Here is a 15294-nt window from a genome sequence, read left to right as displayed (position 1 = left end):
CAGACGGTGCGCCCGGGCAGAGACGGAGCCGGGGCCCCTGGCGGCTCGGGGCCGCCCTGGTAGCTGTGCAGACCGGCGAGCGCGGCAGCCCGGGGCGCGCCAGGTGTGCGCCCTGCGGCCCCGCCAGAACGCGGTGCCCCGGCGCGGGGGCCGCGGGGGGCGCGGGGGCAGCTCCGGGAGCGTGGGGCGAGGCGCGCAGGCCTCGGAGGACTGGCCTCTCTCCTCGCTCCAGCCCAGCCTCACGGCTCCACACCAGCGAGCGGGCCTTTTGTGCTGGCGGAGCTTGCAGGGCTGGCTGCTTTTGTGTGGGCTTTTCTTTCTTCTCTCCCTCCCCTCTCAGTCTCACAGCGGTGGTAGAGAAGTTCCCGAAGACTAAGATTTGCTCCTTTCAAAGCATCGATTGCAATGACCCCGATGCCAGTCAGTGCGAGCAGCCGAGGAGCTAATGGGGGCTGTGGTGGCCACCGGAATGTGTTGTGTTACTTTGCAGAAAACAAACAGTTGAGTGTTTAGCGCAAGGATGTCACGGAACCTCCTTGCTCAGACCCTGACCGGTCCCCCACGACACGGCAGGAGCATGCTCCTTGGAAAGGTCACTTAATTGGAAAGAGGGCCTGCGGGTTAGACTCCAGAATGGTTGCAAGGTGATACCTGGAGGTGCCCAGATGTCGCATGTGCGTCCTGGTCACTGACAGAACCCGACCTGTGTATATTCCCAACATGCAGAGCCTGGCTGGCGAAAAATCGGCCGGGCTCACAAAATATAGGACCTTCAAGAGTTTGGAGTTCTCAAAGATAAGAAATCTTTGCCTTCCCAAGCTGATGCCGAGGATCTGCCAGGCTCTTGGCACCTCATTTCAGTGTAGAGCTGCTGTGGAGGAGAGGAGAGAGGCTGTTTTAAAGAGTCTGCTTTCTTTCTATGGAAGTTTTAGTTTGAAACTTAAGGGGAAGAGAGAGTGGCTCCCAAAACCATCCACAGAACTCTGAAGGATTTTTTTTCCTTAGGGAGCAAAGTGTGTGGCCAGAATTTGCATGTCTCCCCTCCTTTTTGTGAATTTCCTTCATCACAGGTGATGCTGTTGGGCTCCAAGGAGTCTTGTTTAAGCACCTACAGAGTCAGTCACTGACCCACTTTCTGCTCACTTGCCAGCAGAATCCCACTGTAGCATCTACTGAAAGAAACTCAAAACTGGGTGAGATTTCACAGTATCAGAACATTTACACACAGTAGATTTAAGGGTAGTCTGACTTACTCTTATGAATAAGGTAGAGTTGTTATATTTGTCATATTATGAACCAAGCCCTTATGCAGCAGACTTGATATTGGTTGTATTTATTCACAAAACTCCCAAGACTCAGCAAGTCTAAGGTAGCTACAGCAACAGAGCCAATTAGGGAGATGTGGATGTCTTTGTTTTCATGGGAGGCTTCTTAACATTATATTCAGCATTTCCTGCTAGACCTTTCAATATCATAATTTGGTTTTATGGAAATGGTTTGATGATAAATATAAGTATAGGATCAAAATGCGGACGATGGGCTTACCTGCTATGGAAAATTTCTACTCGTCAACTAAAGGTGTATTTCACTTTTTATTCAGCGGGTGTTTGCCCGAAAACTTGTGTAACGAATTGTATTTTTGTTCATTGAATCTGTTTATTCTCACATAGGGAAGCTGGCTATTCAGAGAGAACCTGAGTTTAATCTCTGTAGAATGAAAGCTCACTCTCTAATTAAGATGTGTAGTCAGTCCTGTTTTTTCATATTGTGTTTACTTGGTGATTATAAGAAAAGTATCTGAATCAAGTTTCAGCTTGAAATGTTAGAGATTATGCTTATTCCGTGAAATGTCTACCTGGGGATTACTTTCTCCTTAAATGCCAGCTAGTATTTAGAGATTTTGTCAAGCAAATGAGGTTTGTGAACTACAGAGAACAGAAATGAAGTGTCCCATTGGGTCATTGAAAAGAACTGTATGATGGATGGACAGGAGCTTGTTGACCAAGATTGATTAAGATGGAATTCTGCAAACATCAGACAATTCCCAGGTCATTTGGTCTACATGAAAAGCTGAAAGGGGAAGCTCCATGGAAATAGCTTAGGAGAAAAAGGATGTTATGGATGTTTCAGACTGCTCATATTTCTGTATTTTGAGGGGAATGAATGGCAATACCACAATAATGTGTCTTAAATTGTATGATAAACATTTTTTCTTCAAACCATTTTTATGTCTATTATCACTTTTGTTGGTCTTTCACCTTTGAAGAAAACAGAATGAGCATTATTATCTCCATTTTGCAAAGAAGAAACTGAGTTTCAGTGATTTGCCCAAGGTAGAGTTGGAACTCGAAGCCAGCTTTAAAGCTTCAAGTCCAGCTTCTTTTACCAGGGATAGGGTTATCCACTGGGAGTGATAAACACAGATATCTTCATTTGTCTCCATCACTAAATTGTAGAGAATAAAGCTTGTGGGCTTGATACGTAGAATTTAGTTGTGGTCTGCAGGAATGGTAAAGCACTTTGCTGGCAGTTGCCAGAGTAATCGTCTTGACCCCAGCCTACTTATCCTCTTCCCTGCCAGCACGATGCCACTTTTCTCCTGTGGGACAATGATTTTTCTTTGTGGTTACTCTATTCTCCCTCCTTCCACTGTGGTTGAACATGCTACTGAGAGGATCATCTGTCATTCCAGCCACTTAATTTATAGTGAAGGATGACTGGGGTCAGATCATGTTAAAGCCAATATATCAGGCCAAGTAACAGTAGTCAATAGCAGTGAATAGTAGTGAATCGCAAATGGGGTACCTTAATGCTGTGTGCCACAGCTGGGTTAATAGGGTCAGAGTCTTGCTAAGTTCTGCTTCAGACAAATGAAATAGGCTTGGCAATGAGAGCCCTAAAGATTAAAAAAAGAAAAGGTGGGCTTCCCTGGTGGCGCAGTGGTTGAGAGTCCTCCTGCCGATGCAGGGGACGCAGGTTCGTGCCCCAGTCCGGGAGGATCCCACATGCTGCGGAGCAGCTGGGCCCGTGAGCCATGGCCGCTGAGCCTGCGCGTCCGGAGCCTGTGCTCCGCAATGGGAGAGACCACAACAGTGAGAGGCCCGCGTACCGCAAAAAAAAAAAAAAAAAAAAAAAGGTAAGACAGTGACGAAATTATCATTGAGAATCAGGAAAAACACAAAATGGAAAGATAATTAAGACACAAACGAAGAAGGCAGAGTTTTCTTTTCCCATTGTCAATCAAAGAATTACTAATTGGATTTTGAAAGGTGAAGGGGAATTGGGAAGCAAGTTAACCTGAAGCTCTGAAACTAGTCCCTTGTTCCTGGTGACCTCTCTCTCTCTCTCTCTCTTTTTTTTAAATGAAATACACTCTGAAAACCTAAAATATAGCAGAAATGAGAATACAGAAATTATTACTATTATTAAAATCACACACTGTATAAGTAGCCAAAATTGACTAGGTGATGAACAAAACGTACAGCTAGACATGGATAGACTGTGAAATGTCATTGAACAATGTACAGTATAAAAGAGAGATTCTGAACATTCTTTTTCACATTTTTAAATGGTTATTTATATTCACTTTACGCCACTGAATATTTATCAAACACCTCTCCTATGTGTCTACCATTATTAGCAATTATATGACAAAGGAAGCTGAAAGACTGGTGTTTGCATGCAAAGAACATAATTTTATTTGAGGTGATAAGGCTTACAGACATGACGATTTGTGCTGGAGAAGCTAGGAGAAGGGTGGGAAGAGAACGGGCCAGGCAGTTTTGTGACAGCAGTTAGTAAACAGGACGTGACCTGTGGGACCAGGGTTTGGATACCTGGGGTAGGGAAGAAGGAGGGAGCATTCTGGCTAGTGCAGTGGCATGAGCAAAATTTGGGAAGCTGAAGTGAGTAAGGCACATAAGAGGGCAATATACCCAACTAGCGATGGTGTTTGTACTGGGCACTGGTGGTGTGGGGTTGCATTATAGGTGTGGAGATTGGCAATTGTATGTTTGGGGTCATTAAATGATGTGTTTTGGGAAGGCAGAGGGCTGCAGTGGCAAAGGCAGGAAACTTGATGTCTGACAGACACGATCACCCAGGCAAGTTAATTAACCTCTGTGAGATGGTAGTTTTCTCACCAAAAAAAAAAAAAAAAAGCAAGGATAATGGTAGTACCTATCTCATTAGGTTGTTGTAAAGGATTAAATAACATAATTTACATGAGACAGTTAAAACACTTGGCATCCCCTGAATAGCCATTTTTGATTGATTATTGTCATTTTTTTTCTTAAGAGTAAACCATCTGGACTGTATAAAATGGATTGGAGAGGAGAGAGTCTGATCAGGATCATCAGTTAGAGGCAGTTAAAATAATGACAATCCAGTGTCCCCAAGAAGGGACAATTCCAAGAGATATTATGAGGGAAGGATCCACAGAAGTTGTGAATCTGGAATATACAGGAGAGAAGAGTTCAAGATGACACCGCAGTTTAGATGAAGATGGTGTGTTTGAGGTGGCATCCAAGTACCATCCAGTAGACAAAGAAAATCTAAGGCAGCTTTCTTCCCAAAACTCCACATCAGCTGTTTAAGGTATTTGTGTTTATCCCCCCAAAAGGAAAATATCAGGCAAATTGTCACTAGTTTTTTGGCATACTCTACAGGCCTCCTGTGTCTTGAGTACCCTTAGGGCAATGCTCATGTTCCTTATATATTATACATGAAACTCAACTTGCTTTGAAAAAAGCAGCTTTGTCACCGATGAGAATGATTGAATACACTGTTTCCCTTTTGTGTCTGCATTTTGGTAACACACTGAACAACGGCAGCATACATTTTAGTTGGAAAAATATTGACCAAGTGTTTGAAAAAACCTGATTATTAAGTCTAACAAGACGGCTAAGGCTGTATTTTTTTATGTTGCCTTTCATTTGTCTTTGAAACTTGAATATGCCTAGACTTGACAAAGAAACAGATTCTGGACTGTATCTATTTAAGATTGTCGAAGATAAGGCTTGACAGAACAGCTTATCTGCTCACTGGTGGCAGAAATGCAGTGAATTGTTCAGAGAACTGCCAAGCCATTAGGATACCTTGATAGCGAATGACATAGTGCTATGACTTGCTCAGAAAGAGATGCTTTTTAAGCTATTAGAAGTTAATGTCCACTATCAGTTAGCAACTGGGTGAGAGTTCATTTATCTGAATTAATTTGCACTGATGGATATAGTGAAAAGAAAGGAGCCTCGAAAGTCACAGTGTAAAGGAGAAGTTAGAGAAATGTTTTGTTTGTTAAATATTCTGATATTTGAGTTAATTTAAGATAATTAAGACCCAATTTCTAATAAACAATGAAATCTCCCCTCCCTCCCCCTCCTCCAGCAAAGCAGGGCTATAGACATCAGCCAGTATTTACTAAACATTTCCTCTGTGCCAGGCACTTTGCCAGGGACAGGAGACAATGTTGAGGAAAAAAGAAAAGGCCTAGAGCCTTCAAAATGTGATTGCAGATGGTTGTTTAGGTTGAAATATTGTCATTGAATTGCCAAGGGTCAGTCTTTCCTTATTTATTCTCCAACATCATGCAACTCCCAGCGAAGGACACCAAACTCATGGGAGTGCCTATGTGAACCTGCGCTGTGCTTGGAAAGACAGAGAAAGACCTGGAACTTGAAGGTCATCTACCAATTCATCTGAGTTGCAGATGTGTTCCCTGCTGCCGTTCCTACAGGCTGTCTTTTCTGCTTCTTTTAAAGTTCAGGCGTCACTTTGAATAGTGGGGAGAAGGAGCATATGGCTGCAATATTCAGGCATAGAATAGGCTTGCAATTCACCCCACTTTTTCTGTCGTAATTGGATTTAGAAAGCAGGTGGCTGACACTTAATTACAGAAGGAAAGTCTTTTTTTTTTTTTTTTTTTTGTGCAGTACACGGGCCTCTCACTGTTGTGGCCTCTCCTGTTGCAGAGCACAGGCTCCGGACGCGCAAGCTCAGCGGCCATGGCTCACGGGCCCAGCCGCTCCGTGGCATGTGGGATCTTCCCGGACTGGGGCACAAACCCGTGTCCCCTGCATCGGCAGGTGGACTCTCAACCACTGCGCCACCAGGGAAGCCCGAAAATGTCAATTTTTATACTTGATGTGTGCACATCACATGCTTAACCCAGATAGTTTAATGATCAGACATGGAAGAAAGGAAAGGTATAACTTTTATAAAGATAAGGTCTTTATATTTAGATTTAGAATTTTCATTCCTAGGTTTAAGTTTCTAGAAAACCCACATTATCTAAGAACTTTCTGATGATGGGATAGATAAGACCTAAAACCCTTAAGTTTGGGGGGAAATTAGCAGTTTTGATATAATTTTAGTTGTCATGAAAGTGTGAGCAGTTTGTAAAAAAATACAATAAATCTTAATCTTACAATAATGTGCATTCAGTAAAGACTGCTAATTTAAAATGTGTTTTGGTTCTCTTAAAAAAGTTTTTTTCAAAAAACACACTTGTTTACATTTTAACTATTTTACCTTTTCTAATCTTTTTTTGAGACATGAAGGTTTTACCTATAATTTTTATAGTTGTTTCAGAGAAAACAATTTAAGTATTTTAAAGATAAATTTTAATTGAAAGTCATTTATATACTTTAAAAACTCTTGAATGAAACTGGTATTCAGTATTTTATGATGATATTTGATAAGTTTTAAAACATACTTAAAAGGTTCTGTGAAAGTAATGTAAATAAATGTTAAAATTTACTTTTTATTTCCTGGATGTATTGCTATTTCTGTAGTCATTTGACTCCATGATTAATAGAAGAATTGGGGAGAATATTACAAATGTGACTTCAAGGGTAGTTTATTTCAAGTAGGTATTTAAAAAACAATGAACTTAGTAACTATGTGTACCCTTTGCTAGAGAACTTCAAGTTAAATCAGCTGAAAATTCAGCAGGGAAAAATGAACTGGGTTATCCACATCTCAAAGGTACAAAGAAATAGAACATTCCTCTCCTATGTACTGTCTCTGAGCTGGGAGTCAAGGAGATTATTTTACTTATGGTTTAATTTAAAGGGGCTTATTTACAACATATATTTATATGACAGTTTGATATGCTTTATTTTTCTGCAGGACTCAATTACTGGAATTGTCAACTCGACCAATTTATGTGCACGTTTCTCTTCCACTATGAGCAGACCAGTTGTATTGCACATTTGTCTGGCTTTCTGTAGCCTTATACTTCTCAGCTTTGCCACACAATGTCTGGCCTTCCCCAACGTGGAAAGAAGGGAGATAGCACCCGTTCATGAAGAAAAAGGGCAGTCTGAGAGGCTGAACACAGATGACCTAGAAAATAACTCCATTACTTCAAAGTACACTCTGGTCTCTGAAGAACCAATGATAGTGTTAGCAGGACCATCAACAATATCATTAAATAAAGTATTCCCTAGTAACAAAGAAACCCCTCCTATAGGAGCTGGGTTCACGCAGCCTGACAGCCCTGGCATTTACACTGCTACTGAGCCAGTGATCTCAGCAGGGGAAGAAGTGTTTGGTTCCAGCCAGCCAGAGAGAATGTCTCCTGAAAGCCGACTTTCCAAGGCCATGTTAACCAACCCTATCACTCCAACTGCTTCTCTGAATATTGATGAGAAGGAGGAATCCTCCCGTAGTACCATCATTCAGCCCATTGTGGAAGGGACCACTGAAGCAACACAAGGTTTTCTGCACTATGTGGATGATCAATTGTTTGCAACTGAAAATCAGGCAGGAGTTAGTCTGGGACATTCACCTTTATCCTGTGTGAATGCTAAAGAGATGCTAACCACCCGTCCAAGGACTGAGAAATTTGAAGCAAACCCAGAGCATAAGACAACTTCTTTTCCTGGTGCTGAGCCCACAGCAGGTGCTGAGCCTTCCCAGATGACAGCTGATAATACCCAGGCTACTGCCACCAAGCACTGGCTCGCAACCTCCGAGTCCACCCTGAGTGTTGAGCCAGAAACTGACAGCCTGCTGGGAGCCCCAGAAGTTACAGTGAGTGTCAGCATAGCTGTTTCAGCTGTCTCCGTTGTAAGTGTTGAGTGGGATGACACCAAATTAGAGAGTGTAAGCCAGATAAAGACCCCAAAGCTTGGAGACAATACAGAGACTCAGGTGAGAATGGAAACGTCTCAGACAACCCAAGCAACCAGTAATGGTATGGAAGGCATGGAAGGGGGCAAAACTTTGACAGAGGCTGCAGATGTGACTCTGAGGCTGCCTGAAGGGGAAGCACACAGGGGAACAGCCCTGCTAGTAGCACGTGGGGATGAGAGATCATCTGCCTTCACCGATCAAAGTTCCTTTACTCCCACAAGTCCAGTGGAAGGTATGAAAGTCTCTGTGGAAAACCTGGTCCAAAATACTGCAGACTTCATGGAATCCACCAAGGAGAACAATGCCATGCTGTTCTTAGAGACCACTGTTTCCATCTCAGAATATGAGTCTGAGGCATATCAGCCATTGGGAAATACATTTAAAGGTAAAAGAAAGAAAGAAAAAAAAAGAAAAATAAGCTTTGTTTAACTTGGAATGTTTCTGTTTGGTTTTATTGTTTTTTTTATTTTTATTTTTTATTTTTTTATTTTTTTTGCGACACGCGGGCCTCTCACTGCTGTGGCCTCTCCTGTTGTGGAGCACAGGTTCCAGACGCGCAGGCTCAGCGGTCATGGCTCACAGGCCCAGCCATTCTGCGGCATGTGGGATCTTCCCAAACCGGGGCACGAACCCGTGTCCCCTGCATCGGCAGGCAGACTCCCAACCAATGCGCCTCCAGGGAAGCCCTGGTTTTATTATTTTTTAATTGACATATAGCTGACACATAACGTTGTAATGTTTTAGAAGTTTTATGTTTTTTTTTTAAAGTGACAATTTAGAAGTAAGTTATCTAAGTTTTAATGAAAAGCAAAATTAAATAAATAAAAAATGCATTTTTCATAAAAATTACATCCAAATATAACCCCTGCATATAGACCTGTGGTATTCAAATGGGAATAATTTGCGTCATGCCTTCTGCCCGCCCCCGCACCAATCATTCGGCAATGTTTGGAGACATTTTTTCCAGTTTTATTGAAATGTAATTGACATATGGCACTGTGTAAGTTTAAGTTGTGTGGCATAATGATTTGACCTATATACATCATGAAGTGATTATCACAATAAATTTAGTGAACTTCCATCAACTCATATAGATACAAAATTAAAGAAATAGAAAAACATTTTTTTCTTGTAATGAGAACTCTTAGGATTTACTCTCTTAACTTTCATATATAACATATGGCAGTGTTAATTATATTTATCATATTGTACATCACTAGTACTTATTTATCTTACACCTGGAGGTTTGTACCTTTTGACTGCCTTCATCCAGTTTCCCCTCCCCCTGTCCCCTGCCTCTAGTAACCACAAATCTGATCTCTTTTTCTATGACTGTGTTTGTTTTTGAAATATAATTGGCCTAAAACACTGTGTTAGTGTTTTTGAAATATAATTGGCCTAAAACACTGTGTTAGTTCCTAGTTAGTTAGTTGCACAACATAGTGATTTGGTATTTCTATACATTACAAAACGATCACCATGATAAGTCCAGTTACCAGCTGTCACCATACAAAGATGTTACATATTTATTGACTGTATTCCCCACACTGTACATTTCATACCTGTGACTCATTTATTTTACACCTGGAAGTTTGTACCGCTTAATCTCCATTACTTATTTCTTGAGACATTTTTGGTCATCACAGTAGAGAGCATCTAGGGGGTAGAGGCCAAGATGCTGCTAAATATCGTACAGTGCACAGCAACCAAGATATATCTGAGCCAAAAAATATATATATATATGTGTGTATATATATATATATCTGAGAAACCCTGATATAGATTAATATTTTTTAAATCTTTTATTATGAAAATGTGTATATTTACAGGAAAATGTGAAAAAATTAGCTATATGTTTAAATGATATAATCAACAATGTTGGATACTTATTTATACATTGTTGTAAAAAGTACTCACATTCCTGATATTTCTTACCAAAAAGCCTTAGGTAAATATTTATCTCATAGTATTAACCATATGAGTTCTTTGACTTTGTTTTCCTAAAAAGAAATTCTTTTAGAAATAAGGGGAAAAAATACCAGTACAGATAAATCCTCTCTGCTGGCTTGATTCTGCACTTTCTACTTCCTCGTGGCTTCTACATCTGTGAATGCTATGAGCTGACAATCCTTGCATTTGTTGCTGATGGACGATGTTTTTCTTTTATTGTGTGTAGTTGGTCAGGTAACAGAATGGGGAGGGAAAGACTTAGTGTAATGTGCATATGCTCATTCCAATTTGGAGTATGTACAGCTGTTACTCCAGCTAATGGAAAATATCAAATTAGTAATATGTTTTATAAAGTGTTATGGAGATTGAATTAAAATGATAAAAGATTTAATTTTACATGTCCAATTCATTTTTTAAAGACTGTAAGACTTAGTATACTGGAAGTTTTCGTAGAAGCTTCCAGAAAATGTTTTGTTAGTTGGTTTTTAAGTTCTATTAAGAGAGTTGGGTCCACATGACCATGAAGATATTAAATATGACCAAACAAGAAGTTTATTTCAGTTCTCCATTACACTTTAAGATATTCCTGGAGCATTAAATCATGTAGTTCCAGATTATTCACTGCACAGTTGAATCCATGATTCTTATGTACGAGACTTGCATTAGCTTCCATTAATACAGCCTCAAAAAGTAAAATGAATTTGGTAATTGATTGTTTTTTTTTGATCATTGAATATGCTCCTTACTTAGTCATAATTGCCTCACTTAACTACAGTCTTTTAACAGGCAACTTCTTTTAATTCCCAGCACATAGCACAATGTATGGCACATAGTAGGTGCTCAGTAAATATCTGTTCATTGAATGACTAAATGAAGATAGAGAACCATTCAGACTAGAATTATCTAATCCGACTGCCTGCATTGTCCAAATTAATCAAAAAGCTTCTAAATATTCTTGGTAGAGAGAGGAACGGTCAAATAATTCCCTTCAACTTTACTTTTTTTGTTGTTTTGTAGAGTTAAAAATAATGTGAAAAATTGAGATTATTGACAGCAGTAGTAAGAGAATAGCCAAAAAGCTTTTCTACCCATTTTCTGGTGATTACAAGTATTTCTGAGAAGTAAACCACTCAATCCCACACAATCTAGTTTTAAGAAAGATCACTTTTGCAAAACAGGTTTGGATTTCCTCCTTGAGTCTCCTTCTCAAGATCATTAAGTGACCTCAAAGTCCCTGCCCAGGACAAATGCTGATCCTAGTGACCTCAAGGAGGGAGGGATATGGGACAACTACAGTCTCTGGAGCCCCCAGTAGGGCAATAACTTTCACCTTTTCTCCACCCAGAGAGTGACATTGTCAAAAGAGTGCTTCAGAAATATCCTGGATTGTGTCTTATCCCAGGAGCTTCTGAAGGAGCTGGAGAAACTGAAGAGTCATTAGTTTCTGAACGAAGCCAGTGGCACCTGGTTGCATTGGCAGAGGGACTTTGGAACTGTTCTGCCCATTAAGACATTTTAATCAATCGAGAAGGTTTAGTCACACTGATGTGGTCAGCTGGTTTCACAACTGAGCTTGATTAAAATTTTTCCAATCTGTTGGCCTCAGTTTCTCCATTTGGAAATGGGGAAGACAAAATTAAATCTAAGGGCCTTCCTTATTTGTCTAAGAGGGGTGTCTAAGGTCTCGGCTCACCCTCTGCAGGGCTGATAACTGTGACTGATGAACTGTCATGACCAACCCATTGCATTATCCTACCACGTTCTTGAAGTCAACTTTCAGCAAACCTACTGGCTGTGTTCAGATTTGTTGACTCCTGCAGGTTAGGCTCTAGAGAAATTTTATACAGGAATTCTGTAAATGTGATGGGGGTGCAGGTTGTGTGTTTTACTCATCATTGGAAAAAAAAGGGAATAGGGGTGGGTATGTGTGAAGAGCTGATGATGGAAATTCAGCCAAGGAACTGGGGGTGGCTTCCAATACTTGGAAGATGGACTTTTATCCCTGGGTGTCCTGAATTTTAACTCTTAATTTTTACTCCATTATAATGCCTTAAATTTCAAAAAAAAAAAAAAAAGAAGTAAACACCTCAAATGCCAATCATTTTAGGGCCCAGGGACTACTTAAGACATTCTCTTCTTCAGGGAATGCAATAATTTCTTGGCATTTTTGGGTATTATGAACAGATGAGGATCCTGAGATTATAGTCAGTTCTCTGATTCAGCTGGTTCTTCAGCTGTTTCACTTGAAGATCAGGTTTTAAAAGCAATCTATAATAATTATATATTTTTTCTCTACAGGAATTGGGAAGAATGAGAGATGTGGAGAAATTCTGAATGTTATTTAAAAAATTCCCATTACTATTTCTAGCTCTCACTCTTCTTTCTCTAACAGCAGTCACTTATTCAAAGTATTATACCATGCCCATTTTTGAAAAAATTTATTTTATTTATTTATTTATTTTTGGCTGCATTGGGTCTTTGTTGCTGCGCACAGGCTTTCTCTAGTTGCGGTGAGTGGGGGCTACTCTTCGTTGCGGTGCGTGGGCTTCTCATTGCAGTGGCTTCTCTTGTTGTGGAGCATGGGCTCTAGGTGTGCGGCCTTCAGTAGTTGTGGCTCACAGGCTCAGTAGTTGTGGCTCGCGGGCTCTAGAGCGCAGGCTAAGTAGTTGTGGTGCACGGGCTTAGTTGCTCTGCGACATGTGGGATCTTCCCGGACCAGGGCTCGAACCCAGGCTCAAACCCATTTCACCTGCATTGGCAGGAGGGTTCTTAACCACTGTCCCACCAGGGAAGGCCATACCATGCCCTTTTGATATTTCTTGCTGTTTCATGAAACTATGAGCATAGAGTGAACATCTATTTTGACATATTTTTTCTCAAAAGTTCACTATGCTTTCAAAAATGAGGGCAACATGGAGAATGCATACTGCTTAAAATGATAAAACTATATATTATCTTTTTATGGCAAACATAAGCATTGTCTTAGGTGCTAAAGATACAAAAAGGGCAATGAATCCTATCTCTTAAGAGATGTGTGATCTTATTTCAGAAAAAAACTTAAACAATGGCACAAAGAGCAAATATGAATATGAAACACAAGTAAGGTTGTCTTATAACCAGGTATATCAATCCATCAAATGTAAAAATATCCAGTTCAAAGAAAAAATAGTCCAAACTGTTTGGAGACCAAGAAATGGAACTGCTTGTACCAAAAAATGTCAAAACACTATTTTAAAGCAAATAAATTGTTTCTGAGGAAAAATATTTTTAGTAATAGGAAGAACAATGAAGTCATTAATAAAAACTTTGAGAAAACCTTTTCACCTATTTCTAGAATGTTATTTCTCATTGCATAATTTACCGGACTTGGTAATGTGCTAAGTATCCAGCATTAGTATTTAAAAAAAGAGAGTTAAGAGTCTTCTAGAAATTAAGTTTTCACAGTGGCTCAGTATTTGAAATTTCCAGCATAGCCCCTCCCTAGGAGGGGGGCAAATATTAACCCTTATAAATAGTCTTTAATAATGTATTTGAGTGGATTATAATGTTGTAAAGAAAGTGGACCTCTGATAGATACATCATACCCCACAGGTCTGTTTCATTCTGTTTTATGATTTAAAAGCAAGTGCAGGGCTTCCCTGGTGGCACAGTGGTTGGGAGTCTGCCTGCTAATGCAGGGGACACGGGTTCGAGCCCTGGTCTGGGAGGATCCCACATGCCGCGGAGCAACTAGGCCCCGTGAGCCATGACTACTGAGCCTGCGCGTCTGGAGCCTGTGCTCCGCAACAAGAGGCCGCGACAGTGAGAGGCCCGCGCACCGCGATGAAGAGTGGCCCCCGCTCGCCGCAACTAGAGAAAGCCCTCGCACAGAAACGAAGACCCAACCCAGCCATAAATAAATAAATAAATAAATAATTAAAAAAAAAAAAAAAAGCAAGTGCAGATCTTCTACAGAGGCTACTCCAAGTTGTTCCTTAGGCAATGGCAGGATTTCCTTTCTCGTGGCTGAATAATATTCCTCTGTGTGTGTATGTCTGTGTGTCTGTGTGTTTATCCATTCATCTGTTGATGGGATAAGCACAGTTAGCACAGTGGTTAAGAGCCCTAACTATGTAACCTTAGTCAGGTTCCTTAGCCTTTCTACACCTAAGTTGTTTGTAAAATGAGGTAATAATAGCTGATATTTATTGAATACTTATGAAGCACTGGGCATGTACTATTTTACATGTGTTATCTAATTTAATCTTTGTAAAAATGCTATGAGATAGATACTCTTATTATTTCCATTTTACCACTGAGGAAGCTCAAGGCCCAGAGAAATAAAGTAATTCGTTCAAGGTCATGCAGATAGTAGGTGGCTGAGTCCAAATTGAGACGCAGGCAAATTGGGTCTAGAGCCTGTGTTCTTGGCCACTATGATATATGGCTTCCATAGAATATTAGTACCTACCTCCCCTTAGTACATATGGGAGGATAAAATAAGATAATGCCCGAGAAGCAAGAAGAGCTACAATCCTGCAGCCTGTGGAACAAAAACCACATTCACAGAAAGATAGAAAAGATGAAAAGGCAGAGGGCTATGTACCAGATGAAGGAACAAAATAAAACCCCAGAAAAACAACTAAATGAAGTGGAGATAGGCAACCTTCCAGTAAAAGAATTCAGAATAATGATAGTGAAGATGATCCAGGACCTCGGAAAAAGAGTAGAGGCAAAGATCGAGGAGATGCAAGAACTGTTTAACAAAGACCTAGAAGAATTAAAGAACAAACAAACAGAGATGAACAATACAATAACTGAAATGAAAACTACACTAGAAGGAAGCAATAGCAGAATAACTGAGGCAGAAGAATGGATAAGTGACCTGGAAGACAGAATGGTGGAATTCACTGCTGCGGAATAGAATAAAGAAAAAAGAATGAAAAGAAATGAAGACAGCCTAAGAGACCTCTGGGACAACATTAAACACAACAGCATTCGCATTATAGGGATCCCAGAAGGAGAAGAGAGAGAGAAAGGACCAGAGAAAATATTTGAAGAGATTATAGTCAAAAACTTCTCTAACATGGGAATGGAAATAGCCACCCAAGTCCAGGAAGTGCAGCGAGTCCCATACAAGATAAACCCAAGGAGAAACACGCCGAGACACATAGTAATCAAATTGGCAAAAATTAAAGACAAAAAGAAATTATTGAAAGCAGCAAGGGA

General features: G+C 40.4%; 1 protein-coding gene across 2 annotated transcripts in view; it reads left to right on the top strand.

Annotated features, from left to right (window-relative positions):
* Window positions 1–7170: 7170 nt before the first annotated feature.
* ARMH4 (armadillo like helical domain containing 4) overlaps window positions 7171–15294 on the top strand; it is a 122956-nt gene continuing 114832 nt past the window's right edge. For both annotated transcript variants that reach the window (XM_081229418.1, XM_081229417.1), the window contains exon 1: window positions 7171–8521. In XM_081229418.1, coding sequence (XP_081085544.1) covers window positions 7186–8521 — 1336 coding nt within the window. In that variant the 5' untranslated portion in view covers window positions 7171–7185. The remainder of the gene's footprint in view (window positions 8522–15294) is intronic.

The sequence above is a fragment of the Mesoplodon bidens genome (genome assembly GCF_964165515.1).
Source record: "Mesoplodon bidens genome assembly, chromosome: 3".
Taxonomy (NCBI): Eukaryota; Metazoa; Chordata; class Mammalia; order Artiodactyla; family Ziphiidae; genus Mesoplodon; species Mesoplodon bidens.
This window is presented reverse-complemented; position numbering and strand designations above follow the sequence as displayed.